The sequence below is a fragment of the Carcharhinus amblyrhynchos genome, chromosome 35 (assembly GCF_965287045.1).
Source record: "Carcharhinus amblyrhynchos chromosome 35, sCarAmb.v2.hapA, whole genome shotgun sequence".
Classification (NCBI taxonomy): domain Eukaryota; kingdom Metazoa; phylum Chordata; class Chondrichthyes; order Carcharhiniformes; family Carcharhinidae; genus Carcharhinus; species Carcharhinus amblyrhynchos.
In genome coordinates this window covers 16,395,884-16,411,688 of record NC_137358.1, presented here as the reverse complement: position 1 = coordinate 16,411,688, position 15,805 = coordinate 16,395,884, and the positions used below count along the sequence as shown (strand labels likewise).

The window sequence follows — 15,805 nt, the reverse complement described above, 5'->3', positions numbered from 1 at the left end:
CTTACTCAGTTAATGTTAGGGTATTGGGGAGAGTTATTTGGCATGCTTGGTTTCATTGGTCAAAACATTAAATACAGGAGTTGGGATGTCTTATTGAAGTTGTACAAGACATTGGTAAGGCCACACTAGAATACTGTGCAGAGTTCTGGTTACTATTATAGAAAAGATATTATTAAACTAGAAAGAGTGCAGAAAAGATTTATTAGGATGCTACCGGGACTTGATGGATTGAGTTATAAGGAGAGGCTGAATAGACTGGGACTTCTTTCTCTGGAGCACAGGAGGCTGAGGGGTGATCTTATAGAGGTCTATAAAATAATGAGGGGCACAGATCAGCTAGATAGTCAATATCTTTTCCCAAAGGTAGGGGAGTCTAAAACTAGAGGCAGAGGTTTAAGGTGAGAGGGAAGAGATACAAAAGGGTCCAGAGGGACAATTTTTTCAGAGGGTCGTGAGTGTCTCGAATGAACTGCCAGAAGAGTAGTAGAGGCAGGTACAATTTTGTTTGTTTTTAAAAAGCATTTAGACAGATACATGGGTAAAACGGGTATAGAGGGATATGGGCCAAATGTGGGCAATTGGGACTAGCTGAGTGGTTTTTAAAAAAAGAGCGGAATGGACAAGTTGGGCCGAAGGGCCTGTTTCCATGCTGTAAACCTCTGACTCTATGGCAGTCACAGACTGAGCACGCAAAAGCAGCAATAGGGGATGTAAAATGGGCAAAGTTGCTTAAGAAATTTTAAAGAATTGAGAAGCAGATCAGAGGGCCATCTTACAATGTAGCCCCGTACAGGAGCATAGTCGGAATGCCTACAAAAGGTCGTATCCTCACTGAAGAAGACACGTTAGCGTTTGACCATAGCCCAAGATGGGTAAAGAGTCTCTGAATGAGTATCAGTATCATATTAAATTGAAAGCATTGCACACTCTTAGGGAGCAGTTAGTCCACAGCTGAACACTGAGCATAATTTGGCAGCGAATTGCTCTTCTCAGACTGCGGTAGCTGGTGTTGGAGGTGTTTCATTTGGGGTAAACTGGTATCTGCTTTGGTGGTGTGTCACTGTTCACAACTTGCCGAGCCTGGTTGCTGTAGCATCATGCGCTTTTCCATCTGTGCTGTAGCCTGGAGATATGGACAGTGATGTTTGAGGTTCCAATGACCAGGGTACTCTCCCACTCTCACTGCCTGCCATTGACATGTGTTTGGAAGGGTTTTTACAGGTTGATATTTGACCTGTTTCGGCCATGTTGTGAACATACCATCTTTGGCCATTAAGTTTAGGTTGGGATCGACCCTGAGGCAGAGACACTACCCACCAGACCCCCAAAGTGTCTGCTTTACTCTGCATGAACTCTGTGGTAATATGTGTGAAAAGTGACGCATGCTCCATTCCTCGGTGTTTTAAGTTTTCTAGCTATTGTGTGCGTGTATCTGTGATGCTCGGGTGAGTAGAAAAAATAAATCACTTCCATTTCTACAGAAGGCAAACACAGAAGAAAAGGCAGCGGCTCCACCTCCAGAGCCAGCTTCTGAGAGCGAAGAGAGTGAACTGGGTGAGTCCAGAGAATTTATTATAGCTGGTTGGTGCAGGCTAAGAGGAAGTGGGACAAATAATGAGCTCATTAAACAGAAAATGGCATTTGGGCCTTCAGTCCCCTGCGGAAATGAATGTGATGAAGGATGTGGAGAGGATTGGAAAAGATATTCATTAATATAATGCTGAATCAGAACTTGTAAGGTAAATTACACATGTGATCTGCCGTGTCATGGTTTCTGATGTGTTGGAATAAACATGTGGTTTGTTCCCCAGAGATCGATAATGAGGGTGTAATTGAGCCAGACACTGGAGAACCTCAGGAAATGGGAGATGAAAGCCTTGAGGTAAATCTGTTTTTCCCCTACTCTCCCTCCCTAATGGCAGAGACTGGTGTAGTAGCGTTTTATCGGTGAAGTGAAAGGATATACTGGCACTGGAGGGGATGCAGAGGAGATCCACTGGGTTGATTCTGGAGTTGAGAGGGTTGCTTGTGAGGACAGACTGAGTAGACTGGGGCTCTACTCATTGGAAATCGGAAGAATGAGGGGAGGTCTTATAGAAATACAATATTATGAAAGGAATAGTTAAGATAGAAGCAGGGAACTTGTTTCCACTGGCAGGTGAAACTAGAACTAGGAGGTATGGCCTCAAAATAAGGCGGAGCAGATTTACGACTGAGTTGAGGAGGAATCTTCACATGAAGAGTTGTGAATCTGTGGGATTCCCTGTTTTGAAGCAGTTGAGGCTCTCTCATTGAATGTTTTTAATGCAAGGATGGATACATTTTTGAACAGTAAAGGAATTGAGGGTTATGTTGAGCGGGTGGGTAAGTGGAGCTGAGTCCACAGAAAGATCAGCCATCTTATTGAATGGCGGAGCAGGCTCGAGGGGCCAGATGGCCGCCTCCTGCTTCTAGTTTTTATGTGCCCTCACCTGGCATTTGTAGGCTCACTTTGAATAAATATTATTGGGTTGTAATGAGGAACTTTCCTTGATTTTACAGTTTCCACATTTTAAGCATCCTTTGTGTAATGAGGCAAGGGGATTAGATTGCCTCCTTTTATTAAAAAATAAACTTTCTCAAACATTACACGCTTTAAAGAAAATTAACATCGACTGTCCTTGATTAATCCACGCATTTCCAAATGCTTGCTAATTCTGGATTCATACCAAGGTTAAAGATGACTAAGGGTTGTGGAGGGGATTAGAAATAAAATTTGTTTCTACAAAGCGCAGTGTGTGGAGCTGGGAGCTCTGGAGTGTGCTTAAACCAGAATTCTTTGTAGCCACATCACTAAAGATGCTTGTCTCATTAAGTGCTGTTGGCCCAGTCACCTCACAATCTACTGCCCAATTTGGCATGGAGCAGATCTCTAGTTTGCTATTCAAAGGTCATGGGGGAAAACAAAATACTGAGATGTAATGAGTCCTGTGTCTGGGAAGACCTGATATCTCTTAACAGTCACTGTAACCTGTACGTGTGCTGATCGTCTGTTGAAAGAAAGTAATAATTATTACTTTCTTTCAGTTGTCAAGCACCTATACTTCAAAGCTTTATCCTTATCCCCCTGAACATTTGACAGTTTTCTTCCCTGCTCATCCAGAGGAAACAGACAATCCAACTTCAAGATGGAGAATCAGTTTCAGCCTGTCTTGCTTCTCTCTTTGGTTCCATGGGTGAAAGGCTAGCTGGCATGCTAGGCTGTAGTTGCGTGGGGGGGGTGGGGTGGTGAACGCAGGCTGGGCTGTATTTGCGTGGGGGAGGGGTGAACGCAGGCTGGGCTGTAGTTGCGTGGGGGGCGGGGGGGCGGGTGAACGCAGGCTGGGCTGTATTTGTGTGGGGGGTGAACGCAGGCTGGGCTGTATTTGCATGGGGGGTAAACGCAGGCTGGGCTGTATTTGCGTGGGGGCTGAATGCAGGCTGGGCTGTATTTGCGTGGGGGCTGAATGCAGGCTGGGCTGTATTTGCGTGGGGGAGGGGTGAACGCAGGCTGGGCTGTAGTTGCGTGGGGGGCGGGTGAACGCAGGCTGGGCTGTATTTGCATGGGGGCTGAACGCAGGCTGGGCTGTATTTGCGTGGGGGCTGAATGCAGGCTGGGCTGTATTTGTGTGGGGGCTGAACGCAGGCTGGGCTGTATTTGCATGGGGGGTGAACGCAGGCTGGGCTGTATTTGCGTGGGGGCTGAATGCAGGCTGGGCTGTATTTGCGTGGGGGCTGAACGCAGGCTGGGCTGTATTTGCATGGGGGGTGAACGCAGGCTGGGCTGTATTTGCATGGGGGGTGAACGCAGGCTGGGCTGTATTTGCGTGGGGGTGAACGCAGGCTGGGCTGTAGTTGCGTGGGGGGGGTGAACGCAGGCTGGGCTGTATTTGCGTGGGGGGTGAACGCAGGCTGGGCTGTATTTGCGTGGGGGGTGAACGCAGGCTGGGCTGTATTTGCGTGGGGGGTGAACGCAGGCTGGGCTGTATTTGCATGGGGGGTGAACGCAGGCTGGGCTGTAGTTGCGTGGGGGGCGGGGGGGCGGGTGAACGCAGGCTGGGCTGTATTTGCGTGGGGGCTGAATGCAGGCTGGGCTGTATTTGCGTGGGGGCTGAACGCAGGCTGGGCTGTATTTGCGTGGGGGCTGAACGCAGGCTGGGCTGTATTTGCGTGGGGGCTGAACGCAGGCTGGGCTGTATTTGCGTGGGGGGTGAACGCAGGCTGGGCTGTATTTGCGTGGGGGGTGAACACAGGCTGGGCTGTATTTGCGTGGGGGTGAACGCAGGCTGGGCTGTAGTTGCGTGGGGGAGGGGTGAACGCAGGCTGGGCTGTAGTTGCGTGGGGGAGGGGTGAACGCAGGCTGGGCTGTAGTTGCGTAGGGGAGGGGTGAACGCAGGCTGGGCTGTATTTGCGTGGGGGTGAACGCAGGCTGGGCTGTAGTTGCGTGGGGGAGGGGTGAACGCAGGCTGGGCTGTAGTTGTGTGGGGGAGGGGTGAACGCAGGCTGGGCTGTAGTTGCGTGGGGGTGAACGCAGGCTGGGCTGTAGTTGCGTGGGGGAGGGGTGAACGCAGGCTGGGCTGTAGTTGCGTGGGGGAGGGGTGAACGCAGGCTGGGCTGTAGTTCATCAGCTGGGCTCTCTGGAAATGCACGTGATTGGTCCATCTTCATGGTGGGATGACACTGTACTATTTTGCTGTATATTACATGTCTAAGGGGTGACTGCTTTAAAAGGCAGTGCCTGTTATAAGTAATTGATTTGTCTGGAGGGAATCCAGCAGATGATGAGGAAACAGGATAGTTACTAATTTTAGCCATGTAAGTCTTTATTTAGCAGAAGACTTACTTTAATCAAAGTAATCAGCTGATTTAGATATACAGGGCCTGTCATGTAATACTAGAAATGAGGAGCTAGGCTTGCAGCAAAAAAGCAATTTTGTTTTCTTCGTAAAATCCCTATAGTCCGGGAGGAGGCCATTTGGCCCATAGAGTCTGTGTCGACTCTGTCGAAGCATATTACCCTATCTCTAACCTCATTTACCCTGCTCATTTCCCTGACCTACCCATCTTGGGACACTAAGAGGCGATTGAGCATGGCTAATCAACCTAACCTACACATCTTTGGATTGTGAAACCGACGCAGACATAGGGAAAACGTGAAAATGCATCATAGTCTGCCACCCAAGACCGTAATTGACCCTGGATCCCTGGCGCTGTGAGGCAGCAGTGCTAACTGCTGTGCCACCCCAAGAAAAGTTGCTGACTGCAACTGGTTAAAGGCAGAAGCCTGGAGGCGAGCTCGCTCTGAAAGCTCCAAATCTGTTAACCCAAGTCAAAGCGCGTATGCTTAGATTTGCTAACTATTTTTCAAGAGGGGTTCAAGTCTGTAGGATAGATATTGCTTAATTGGAACTGAATAGTAATAAGTGAGAAGCACTGGCTCAACAAACTGAGGTTCAGTCTTTCATTCTATGAAGAACATGGACCTCAAGCCCTAACAAGGGAGAGACAGTGGTGCACTGATAATGTCACCGGCCTAGGAATCCAGACTGAAAGGTCCCTGGGTTTGTTTTGTTTTCACATTTGAAGATTGTCTAGCGGTTAAGAGTTAACAGTTCCATTTTGTTAGAGGTATATTGATGAATAAAGTTTGGTTTGATAAAGGTGAAGCACCCTTTCCCTGCATTAAGGCCAAAATAGAGACTTGTTTGGGGTCTGGTCTGGCTTTACAATATACCTTGGGGTTTCTGATCTGGTACCCTAATAATGCTAAAGGGTGGTCAGTAACCTTTCATTAGGAAGGGGGCATCACTGTTACCATTTAATAATAGGGCAGGTTTTGCTGTACTAACGTGTTAATCTGACATTGCCTGACGTATTGTCCTGCTTTAGGTTTCAGAGGAGTTGATGGATCAGGCTAATGAGAAGAAAATGGAAGCCATTAATGCGTTGAGTGAAGGTGGGTGTAAAATGGATAAATAGTTTTTCGAAGGGAAGGGCTTACACTTCAGAAATGGAGAACTTGAGAGTGAGAGCGAGTCTACGACCATTTGTCCTGACAGGTCTATATCAACGTTTGGATTCTGTGAGCTTGGTGGCACAGTGATTAGCACTGCTGCCTCACAGTGCCAGGGACCCAGGTTCAATTCCGGCCTCGGGTCACTGTGTGGAGTTTGCACATTCTCCCTGTGTCTGTGTGGGTTTCCTCCTGCTCCTCCGGTTTCCTCCCATGCTCCAAAAGATGTGCAGGTTAGGTTGATTGGCCGTGCTAAATTGGCTCTTAGTGTCAGGGGAATTAACAGGGTAAATATGTGGAGTTAGAGGTTTGAGGCCTGGGTGAGATTGTTGTCAGTGCAGGCTCGATGGGCTGAATGGCAGTCTCCTGCACTGTAGGGTTTCTATGATTCTGAGCCTCCTCCCACCTGATATAGTCTCACTTGTCAGCATATTCTTCTAGAATCACAGAATCCCTGCACTGCAGAAGGAGGCTTTTTGGCCCATCGAGCCTGCACTGACAACGATCCCACCCAGGCCCCATACCTCTCCGAATATCTATCCTGCTAATTCCCCTGATGCTAAGGGCCAATTTAGCGTGGCCAATCAATCTAATCCACACATCTTTGGACTGTGGGAGGAAACCCACGCAGTTACAGGGAGAATGTGCAGACTTCACACAGAGTCACCCAAGCTGGGAATCAAACCCAGGTCCTTGATGCTGTGAGGCAGCCGTGCTAACCACTATACCACATTTAAAGCAGGAATAGGTCACTTGGCTCTTTGAGCCTGTTCTGCCATTCAAAAGATCTGATGGTAACCTTGACTGCACATTCCTGCCTACCCCTTTCACCCCCTTATCAAGAATCTATCCAGCTTTGCCTTGAAAGCATTCAAAGTCTCTGCTTTCGCTGCCTTTTGAGGAAGAGAATTCCAGAGACTTGTGCCCTCAGAGAGAAACACAATTCTCCTCATCTGCCTTATATGGTAGTAAACGGTGATCCCCATTTCTAGGTTCTCCCACAAGGGGAAACATCCTCTCCATACCCTTCAGAATCTTGCAAGTTCTAATCAAGTTGCCTCTAACACTTTGAAACTCCAGCAGATACAAATGCGGACTATCCAGCTTTTCCTCCTAAGACAACCTGCCCATTCCAGGTAATAGTTTAATAATCTTTCTCTAAGCTGCTTCCAACACATTTACATCCTTCCTTAAATAAGGAGATCAATACTGCTGCTGATGTGGTCTCAGTAATGCCCTGTATAACTGAAGCATAACTTGCCTGCTTTTGTATTCAATTCCCCTCACAAAACATGACATCCTATTGGCTTTGCTAATTACTTGTACCTGCATACTAGCTTCTTGTGATTCATGCACTAGGACACCCAGGTCCCTCTGCATCTCAGCTCTGCAATCTCCCTTTAGAATATATGCTCCACCTTCCTGCCAAAATGGACGATTCCACATCTGCCGGATCTTTGCCCACTCACCTAACCTATCCCTTTGTGGCCTTGTCCTCTTCGGAGAGCTAGCTTTCCTACCAGTCTTTGTGTCAATAGCAAATTTAGCAACGAAACTTTCTGTTTCTTCATCCAGATCATTGATATAAACTGTAAAAGGTTTAAGGCCCCAGCACTGATCCCTATGCTGCTCTACTGATTACATCTGCCAGTCTTTCCCTAAATACAACAATGCTATTCACTTTGACTACATGATGTATTAGTGAGTCCCTCATTCTCAGCACTCTCTGGGTAAAGAAGTTTGTTAAATACCTTCAATGGATTGTCAGTCTCTATCTGAAAGGGTGACAAAATGGCCATTTGACCAACAGTTTAACCCTCTGGTTTCCGCTCCGTCTCTGGAGATCCAGGGGTGAAGGTTGCCCTCCAGTGTGGCACCTGTGTTGTACTCGGGTGAGACTGAGTTAAGAGTACAAAGCAGCATGTTCACGAGCTGGGCAACGAAGTTCGTTCCTGGCTCCCATTCATGTGACAGCCGATGCAGTATACAGCAGGAGTCACTGAATGGAAACCACCCCCTCCTCCAACTATTTGTGCAAAGCTTGCTTTACCACATCTCAGTGAAGTGATCATCTTGGGTCTTGGTAGTCTGTATCATTTAGCCATTTTAAGACACAGGGTGAGCCTGACTTTCCATTTATTTAAACAATCCCCTTTTCCCTGCAGTTGAATATCGATGATAACTTCAGAGGCAGATTTAATAACTACTTGAAGAGGAAAGATTTGCTCCTTTCCAGGGGGAAGGCCTGGCACATAGTGATGGGCTGAATGGCCTCTTTCATTGTTGTACCATTCTATGAATGGTCAGAAGAAGAGCAGGTTGGACTGAATCTCTTGGGAAATGCTGTATTCTCAAACCTTTAGTCTAATACATTAAGTAATAAAGTAAACTTGTAGTTTTCTTCTAAGTTTAGTCATGTGAATCCTTATGAAAGTCTGACCTAACGTTAAACTTACACTTCAAAACTGATTAAAATTGTGATTCTTTTTTCAGGTGGGTATTCATAGGTTTTGAACAGTGTGGCATATCTGCCAAGAAGCTGGGTTAGATGATGAAGTACAGGACAAGTTTACATTGGTGGCTCTTATCGCTGGTCACCCTAAAACTCATTGCCTTCAAAGGCCGGTGTTTTTCTGGATGTGGGTCAGTCTGATTCTCTTGCAAGTACTTTGACTGAACTCGGACACAAGACACTGAGCTCCTTGGAGATCCGACAGGCGACTGAATACAGGCAGTCCTCGGACTTGTGACACAATCAGTTCATAAAATCATAGAACCCTACAGTGCAGAAAGAGGCCCTTCGGCCCATCGAGTCTGCACCGAACACAATCCTACCCCCATATCCCTACATATTATACCCACTAATCCCTCTAACCTACGCGTCCCTAGACACTAAGGGACAATTTCTTAGCATGGCCAATCTACCTAACCTGCACATCTTTGGACTGTGGGAGGAAACCGGAGCACCCGGTGGAAACCCACGCAGACACGAGGAGAATGTGCAAACTCCACACAGACGGTGACCCAAGCCAGGATTCGAACCCAGGTCCCTGACGCTGTGAAGCAGCAGAGCTAACCACTGTGCTACGTTCCTGGATACTGTGTCAGAACATCATGAGTCGAACCAATTTCCCCATAGGAACAATGTTATAAATGAGGTTTGGTTCTGTTAGCGGGGCAAGGCAGCATTGAGGCACAGTCGCCCGCACATTGTGACCCTGTTTCCCATGCGTTTTAGGCATTTGTTCCGATGGCATTCAGACCTGTGATGTGGAGATGCCGGCGTTGTACTGAGGTAAACTCAGTAAGAAGTCTCACACCACCAGGTTAAAGTCCAACAGGTTTATTTGATAGTAAATACACAAGCTTTCGGGGTTTGCCTCTCCACTCACCTAATGAAGGGGCAAACCCTGAAAGCTTGTGCTGTTTACTATCAAATAAACCTGTTGGACTTTAACCTGGTGTTTTGAGACTTCTTATTGAATTCAGACCTCTGTCAGCGGGCCACAGTGACTGTGGCCCGCTGGCTAAGCAAGAGGCTTCGGATCACAGGGCCCAGCACCAGGAGGTTACGTACCCGGCGTCACGTCTATAGCTGCAGAAACATCTGTCTGTTCCCCTCAATCAGCTGATCCACTCATGGTGCTATAGACCTGACTCTTGCTCTTGTTGCATTCCCTTGAGAAACCACTCCCCCCACCCCCCAATAGTATCCAGAGATTTGTGGGTTAGGTCGATTGGCCATGCTAAATTGCCCCTTAATGTCCTGGGTTAGAGGAATTAGCGGGTTAAATGCTAGGGGACATAGGTTTAAGGTGTGAGGGGCAAGATTTAAAGGAGATGTATGAGGCAAGTTTTTTTTACAGAGGGTGGCGGGAGCCTGGAACTCACTGCCAGGAGAGGTAGTGGAAGCAGATATGATGGTGAGTTTTAAGAGGCGTCTGGACAAATACATGAATAGGATGGGAATAGAGGGATATGGTCCCCGGAAGGGTGGGGGCTTTAGTTCAGTCGGGCAGCGTGGTCAGTGCAGGCTTGGAGGGCTGAAGGGCCTGTTCCTGTGCTGTAATTTTCTTTGCTCTTAATTACGAGGAGTTATGGGGGTAGGGCCTGGGTAGTGGCGTTGTCAGTGCAGACTCGATGAGCCGAATGGCCTCGTTCCACACTGTCGGATTCTGACTTTAGTATCCAAAACAGCAAACCTGTTAGAGAGGGAGATGGATCTAGGAGCTTCCTGCTCTATCTGCTTAGTGTCTTTGCTCTGCCTGGCTGTCACCCATTCCCTTTCTGCCTGTATACTCTTTATCCATGGTGTGCCCCTCTCACTGTCTCTGCAATCCATGGAAATCTCATCCTTGCAGGTGCTGCACAGTGACTCCAGTTGCAACTCCAGCTCCGAAACACAGATTTCGAGCAGCTCCGTCCGGAGACCCTTCTGCACATGTGGTCAATTGGGGCACTGACTTCCCACAACCCACAGGAGGAGCATCCCACATGGCTGAGCTACCCTGCCATATGTTATCGCTCCCTATACTTTTACTTCCACTAGTTTTGGGTATATTAAGGACAGTAGAAATGCTCACCAGGTCCTATTTACCAAGAATTACCTCGTTTCCTCCTCACTAAACTCCCTTAGTCACCAAACTCCAACTTTAGCACTGTACAGCAGGAGCTAAATTTTAAGTTGGCCTATTTTTATGCTCGCTGAATGCAGCCTTTGGAAGCCTGTTTACAGCCAGTTATCGAATTAACTAATTGCAGCTGCAAGCTGGTATAAGCCCTGTTTTAAAGCTGGACTAAAACTCGCTGCCAACCCAAACAGCTACTCTTAGCTCATTGCTGAATTAGAGAGATTAGACTTTACATAGAAATTAACCTGAATTTAACCATTAGACTTCCTCAGTCACCAAACTCTCGGACTCTAAAGCAGCCCTCTGGTGCAGACCTTAAACCCATATCTGGGTTGGCGCGATGGCACAGTGGTTAGCACTGCTGCCTCACAGCGCCAGGGTTCCAGGTTCAATTCCAGTCTCAGGTCACTGTCTGTGTGGAGTTTGCACATTCTTCCCGTGTCTGCGTGGGTTTCCTCTGGGTGCTGCGGTTTCCTCCCACACTCCAAAGATGTGTGGGTTAGGTTGATTGGCCGTGCTAAATTGCCCCTAGCGTCAGGAAGATTAGCAGGATAAATGCGTGGGATTACGAGAATAGGGCCAGGGTGGGATTATGATCGGTTGACTCGATGGGCTGAATGACCTCCTTCTGTACTGTAGGGATTCTGTGATGTGATAATCTTTGAGACAACTGAGAACCGCAAGACATGGACAACATTTACAGCTGCATTTCCTCACTACCTGTTTTTTCCTTCCTTTCCCTCCATCCCCCAGGCTTCCTTCATGCACTGTGCAAGTTGTGGCAAAAACCAATCTACTTCACTGACACACATCAGAGCTAGCACATGTTCACTGCTTGACTGACGTTTTGCAATGTGGACAATCACTCGAGATTTTTAAAACAAAAAGGAGTGATTATACTTGATAAAAAGCTGTAACCACCTTCAAGCCAGGGTGGTGACCAACTTGGAGGGGAGCCTCCAGGTGTATTTATTGCCCTTGTCCTTCTAGGTAGTGAGTGTGGAGAACTGCTCTCCAGTTCTCTCCCCCTGTGCTGCCCTGGATATGTGTCGTTTAAGTGGTTTCAAGGCACAAGGAATGAACTGCCCTCTGTATGTCACAGAATCACTAGCAGCTCTCCGGCAGTGGTTTGGCAACCCTCGGGCTATAGGTTAATGGATGCCATTCCATCTTAAGCATGTCTGACCTCTTATCGTCTGCCATTGGTGTATTAGAAAGATGTACAGGTTGATACTTAACATATAAATTAGGAGCATGAGTAGGCCATTCAGCCCCTCGAGTACACTCTGCCATTCAATATTATCTGATTGTTGCAACTCCACATTCTGCCTACCCCTCGTAACCTTTCACTCTCTTGTTCATCAAGAATCCTACCTTACCTCTACCTTAAAAATATTATTGACCCTACCCTCCCCTCTTCTCTGGGAATTCCAATGATACATGATCCACTGAGAGAAAATAATTCTTATCTCTTGTCTTAAATGGAAGACCTCTTATTCTTAAACTGCGTCCCCAGTTCAGTCTTTCCCACAATAGCAAACATCCTTTCAGGATCCCCCCCGCCCATCTGTCAAGTCCCCTCAGGATCTGATATGTATCAATAAGATCACCTTTCCAATCTCCTCAACTCCAATGGACACAGACCCAAACTGTCCAACCTTTCGTGAACCTTCGGGATTCTCTGACCCTGACTCTTGCCTGATGTTCATTTGATTAATATGATGAGGACTGAGATGGAAAGATATTAGGGCACTAAGGGAATGTCAGGGATAGAGCAGGGAAGTGGAGTTGATGTAGACATTTAGCCGTGATCTGTTTGAATGCCGGCACAGGCTCGTGTCCTGCTACTTCTATTCTGTTTTATCGATGGACTCTGGCTTTGTTCTTCTTCACGCACACCCTTGTCTACTCGGGCAGAAAGATCGCTACTGGATCACTCCTCAAGCTTCTCTTTTTAAGAGACAATTCAAATGGTCCACCCTTTCCTGATGATATATCTCGTCGTTGTTATCATTCTTGCAAATTACCCTCTCCAGTGTAAGTTTTCTGAATGCTCCTCAGCAACTTGATGCTTTAATTCTCCCCTAGCTGACTTGCTAACAATGAAAGGTGTTAACTTGTGTGTGTGTGTGTGTGTGTGTGTGTGTGTGTGTGTGTGTGTGTCTGTAGACAGGAATTAAAGGCACTTGGGCACTTCCTGCCCCCTTGTGTTTGTTAATGCTGAGCTCTGTCTTTAAAACTTTCTCTTTTCTCGATACAGGAAACCTTGAGAAGGCGGTTGAACATTTCACAGAGGCCATTAAGTTGAATCCACGTCTGGCTGTTCTCTATGCCAAACGAGCCAGGTAAGGATGCTGGAGGAGGGCAACACACGTGGAAATGGCCCAGAGGTTTACTGTGATTGAGCGCAGCTTACTGCACTCCCTCCACTAGCTGGTGTCGGTGGGATGAGGCCCCAGGTCTCGGACGGGGTGGCTAAAAAGAACACCATTATTGTCCATTCTAGTATTAAAAAAATGATCTCTCCATGCTCTTCTTACCCATGGTCATTGTATTTTGGATATGAATACATCTTGTTCTAACTGCAGTTACAGCCATCTTGAAACACACCTTTATGATCTTGTAGTAGATATATAATGATTGCTCTTCTCAGTCCCACTTTATTCCCTTTTATCCCCTCCCCACTCCTCCATAGCAGGGATGGGTTTGAGCATGTGCGCTGGTGTTCCACCAACACTCGCTAGCCCTCATGCTTGTGGTTAACTCATGGTTGGCTATGCTGACACTGTACACAGCCCTGGGCATCAGTAAAGTTTAGTTATTAGTCACAAGTAGGCCTACATTAACACTGCAAGGAAGTTACAGTGAAAATTTCCTGTACTCTGGCGCCTGTTCAGGTACACCGAGGGAGAATTTAGCATGGCCGATGCACCCTAACCAGCACGTCTTTTGGATTGAGGGAGGAAACCAGAGCACCTGGAGGAAACCCATGCAGACATGGGGAGAATGTGCAAACTCCACACAGACAGTGACCCAAACCAGGAATCGAACCCGGGCCTCTGGTGATGAGAGGCAGCAGCGCTAACCACTGTGCCACCATGCCGGCCTTGGTCCATGTTCCTCGTGTTTTGTGGAGAGGTCCACAGCTCTAATTTAAAAAAGAGTCTGATTACTTCCTAATGTTGCCAAGTCTTTTTCATTCTCAACAGGTTCTGACATAGTCCAGTTTTAACCCAATGGCCACACAGGCTTCTTCCAGTAGAGGTCACTAGATAGCAGTCAGAACCAAGGATTTATTCCCTCTTATTCTGTAGTTTGGGGGGCCAGGCCAGTTTATAACATCCTTACAGCTGTCTTTGCTGGAATTATCCAACTTGGCACAGATTTAACATTGGACACAAGACTTGATGAGTATTAATCAGTGTGTCTTTCCCTATGGGATCATTGCTGAGGTGCTAAGAATCTATTTCTAATGGTACAATCATAGCACGAGAGGATGCCTTTATCCTGTTAAAGCACTAAGTTGCCTTCTGCTTTATTCTCTCTAACCACAAAGTAAGCAGTACACATTGTTCTTTCTTTTCCCTTTACAGCGTCTATGTGAAAATGCAGAAACCCAATGCAGCCATTCGGGATTGTGACAAAGCCATCAGCATCAACCCCGACTCAGCACAGCCTTACAAGTGGAGAGGGAAAGCACACAGGTGAGGGGGGACAGGGGGAGAAGCTGCTATTATTGCCAGGAAAGGGTAGGAGGCCCGTTTAAAACAAATAATAATAGACGTGAGTAGCATTGTTGGATGAGACAGTAATTGGACAGTATTGCTCAGAAGGCTAAACTGAGGCTGTACAGCAGAATGGGCAGGACTGTTGTTTTTCAAGTTTTATTAAAGCCACAAATCAGCTTACATTTACACTGTAATTGAGTCACTGTGAAAATCCCCTAGTTGCCACACTCCGGCACCTGTTCAGGTACACAGAGAATTTAGCGCGGCCAATGCACCCTAACCCTAACCAGCATGTCTTTTGGAATGTGGAGGGAAACCGGAGCACCCAGAGGAAACCCACACAGACATGGGGAGAACGTGCGGACTCATCTCTGTTTCTGCATAGAGTTCCTCCAGATGCTCTGTTCTGGTTTCCTTCTATAGTCTGAAAGACGTGCTGGTTAGATGCACTTGCGATGCTAAATTCTCCCTCAGAGTACCTGAACAGCCACCAGAGTGTGGCGACTAGGGGATTTTCACAGGAACTTCATTGCAGCATTAATGTAAGCCTACTTGTGACAATAGTAAATAAATAAACTGATCTCAGTACCAGGATCACTTTCAGGAAAGATATTGGAGAGCGTGGCAGGGCAAAACATGCCAAAGCATATTGGCACTAACATGCTGCCTTGTTTAACTGTGAGTGTGAATGGGAAGGGTCCGTTGCCTCACCATGATCCGGGGCAGGGGTGAGCATGCCGCGACAGGGCTCTTGTGGTAAGTTCCCTGGGGAGGAGGTGAGCATGTCGCCACGGGACTCTTGTGGTGAATTTCCTGGGGCAGCTAAATTTCGGGCCCTCGTGGCTGACTGTGTCAAAGGTCTTGGTCAGGTGAACATGCTGTAGAGGTCTGTGTTTGTTTCTCCTGAGGCTGTTCGCAAACACCAGAGTAGTGGCTCCTTGGGAGAAGCTAAAAATGATGGAAGATGTCCAGCTTTATTGATGAAGTGACAGCAGATTTCCATAGTTTATTAATGTCACGAGCAGGCCCTCATTAACCTGGAACCCTCTACTGTACGGCTGTTCATCTGGCTGGCGTTAACCTCTCATTAGCAGCCACATAAGAGCCCATCAGCCTGGAGTGACAGGTGATCACCCTCGATCTTGACAAACTGCCTAAGAAGAGAAACTCCAAGTTGTGGAGTTCGGGTAGTTCTAGATTTATTTTCTCCTGTCTCTACACACAGTTAAGCAAGGAAGCCGAGAACTTGTGGTGGTCCCTCCTTTGCATTTTGTAATTCTGGGTACCAGTATCTCTGAGGTGACTGTGTGGTTTCTCACGCTGAAATAAGGATGTGAGAGCGCGCTGGTAAACCTTGTTTCTCATTAACAAATTCCGTCGTCATTAGCAGCCAGCGACCAGATCAGTTCTAGGAA

The 15,805-nt window shown here is 47.2% G+C and overlaps 1 protein-coding gene across 1 annotated transcript in view; it reads left to right on the top strand.

Moving 5' to 3' along the window:
* Positions 1 to 15,805, top strand: part of st13 (ST13 Hsp70 interacting protein) — a 46,202-nt gene that overhangs the window by 13,470 nt on the left and 16,927 nt on the right. The window contains exons 3-7 of the mRNA XM_080217767.1: positions 1,482 to 1,554; positions 1,812 to 1,882; positions 5,908 to 5,974; positions 12,923 to 13,007; positions 14,256 to 14,366. Of these exons, the coding sequence (XP_080073893.1) occupies positions 1,482 to 1,554; positions 1,812 to 1,882; positions 5,908 to 5,974; positions 12,923 to 13,007; positions 14,256 to 14,366 (407 nt within the window). The remainder of the gene's footprint in view (positions 1 to 1,481; positions 1,555 to 1,811; positions 1,883 to 5,907; positions 5,975 to 12,922; positions 13,008 to 14,255; positions 14,367 to 15,805) is intronic.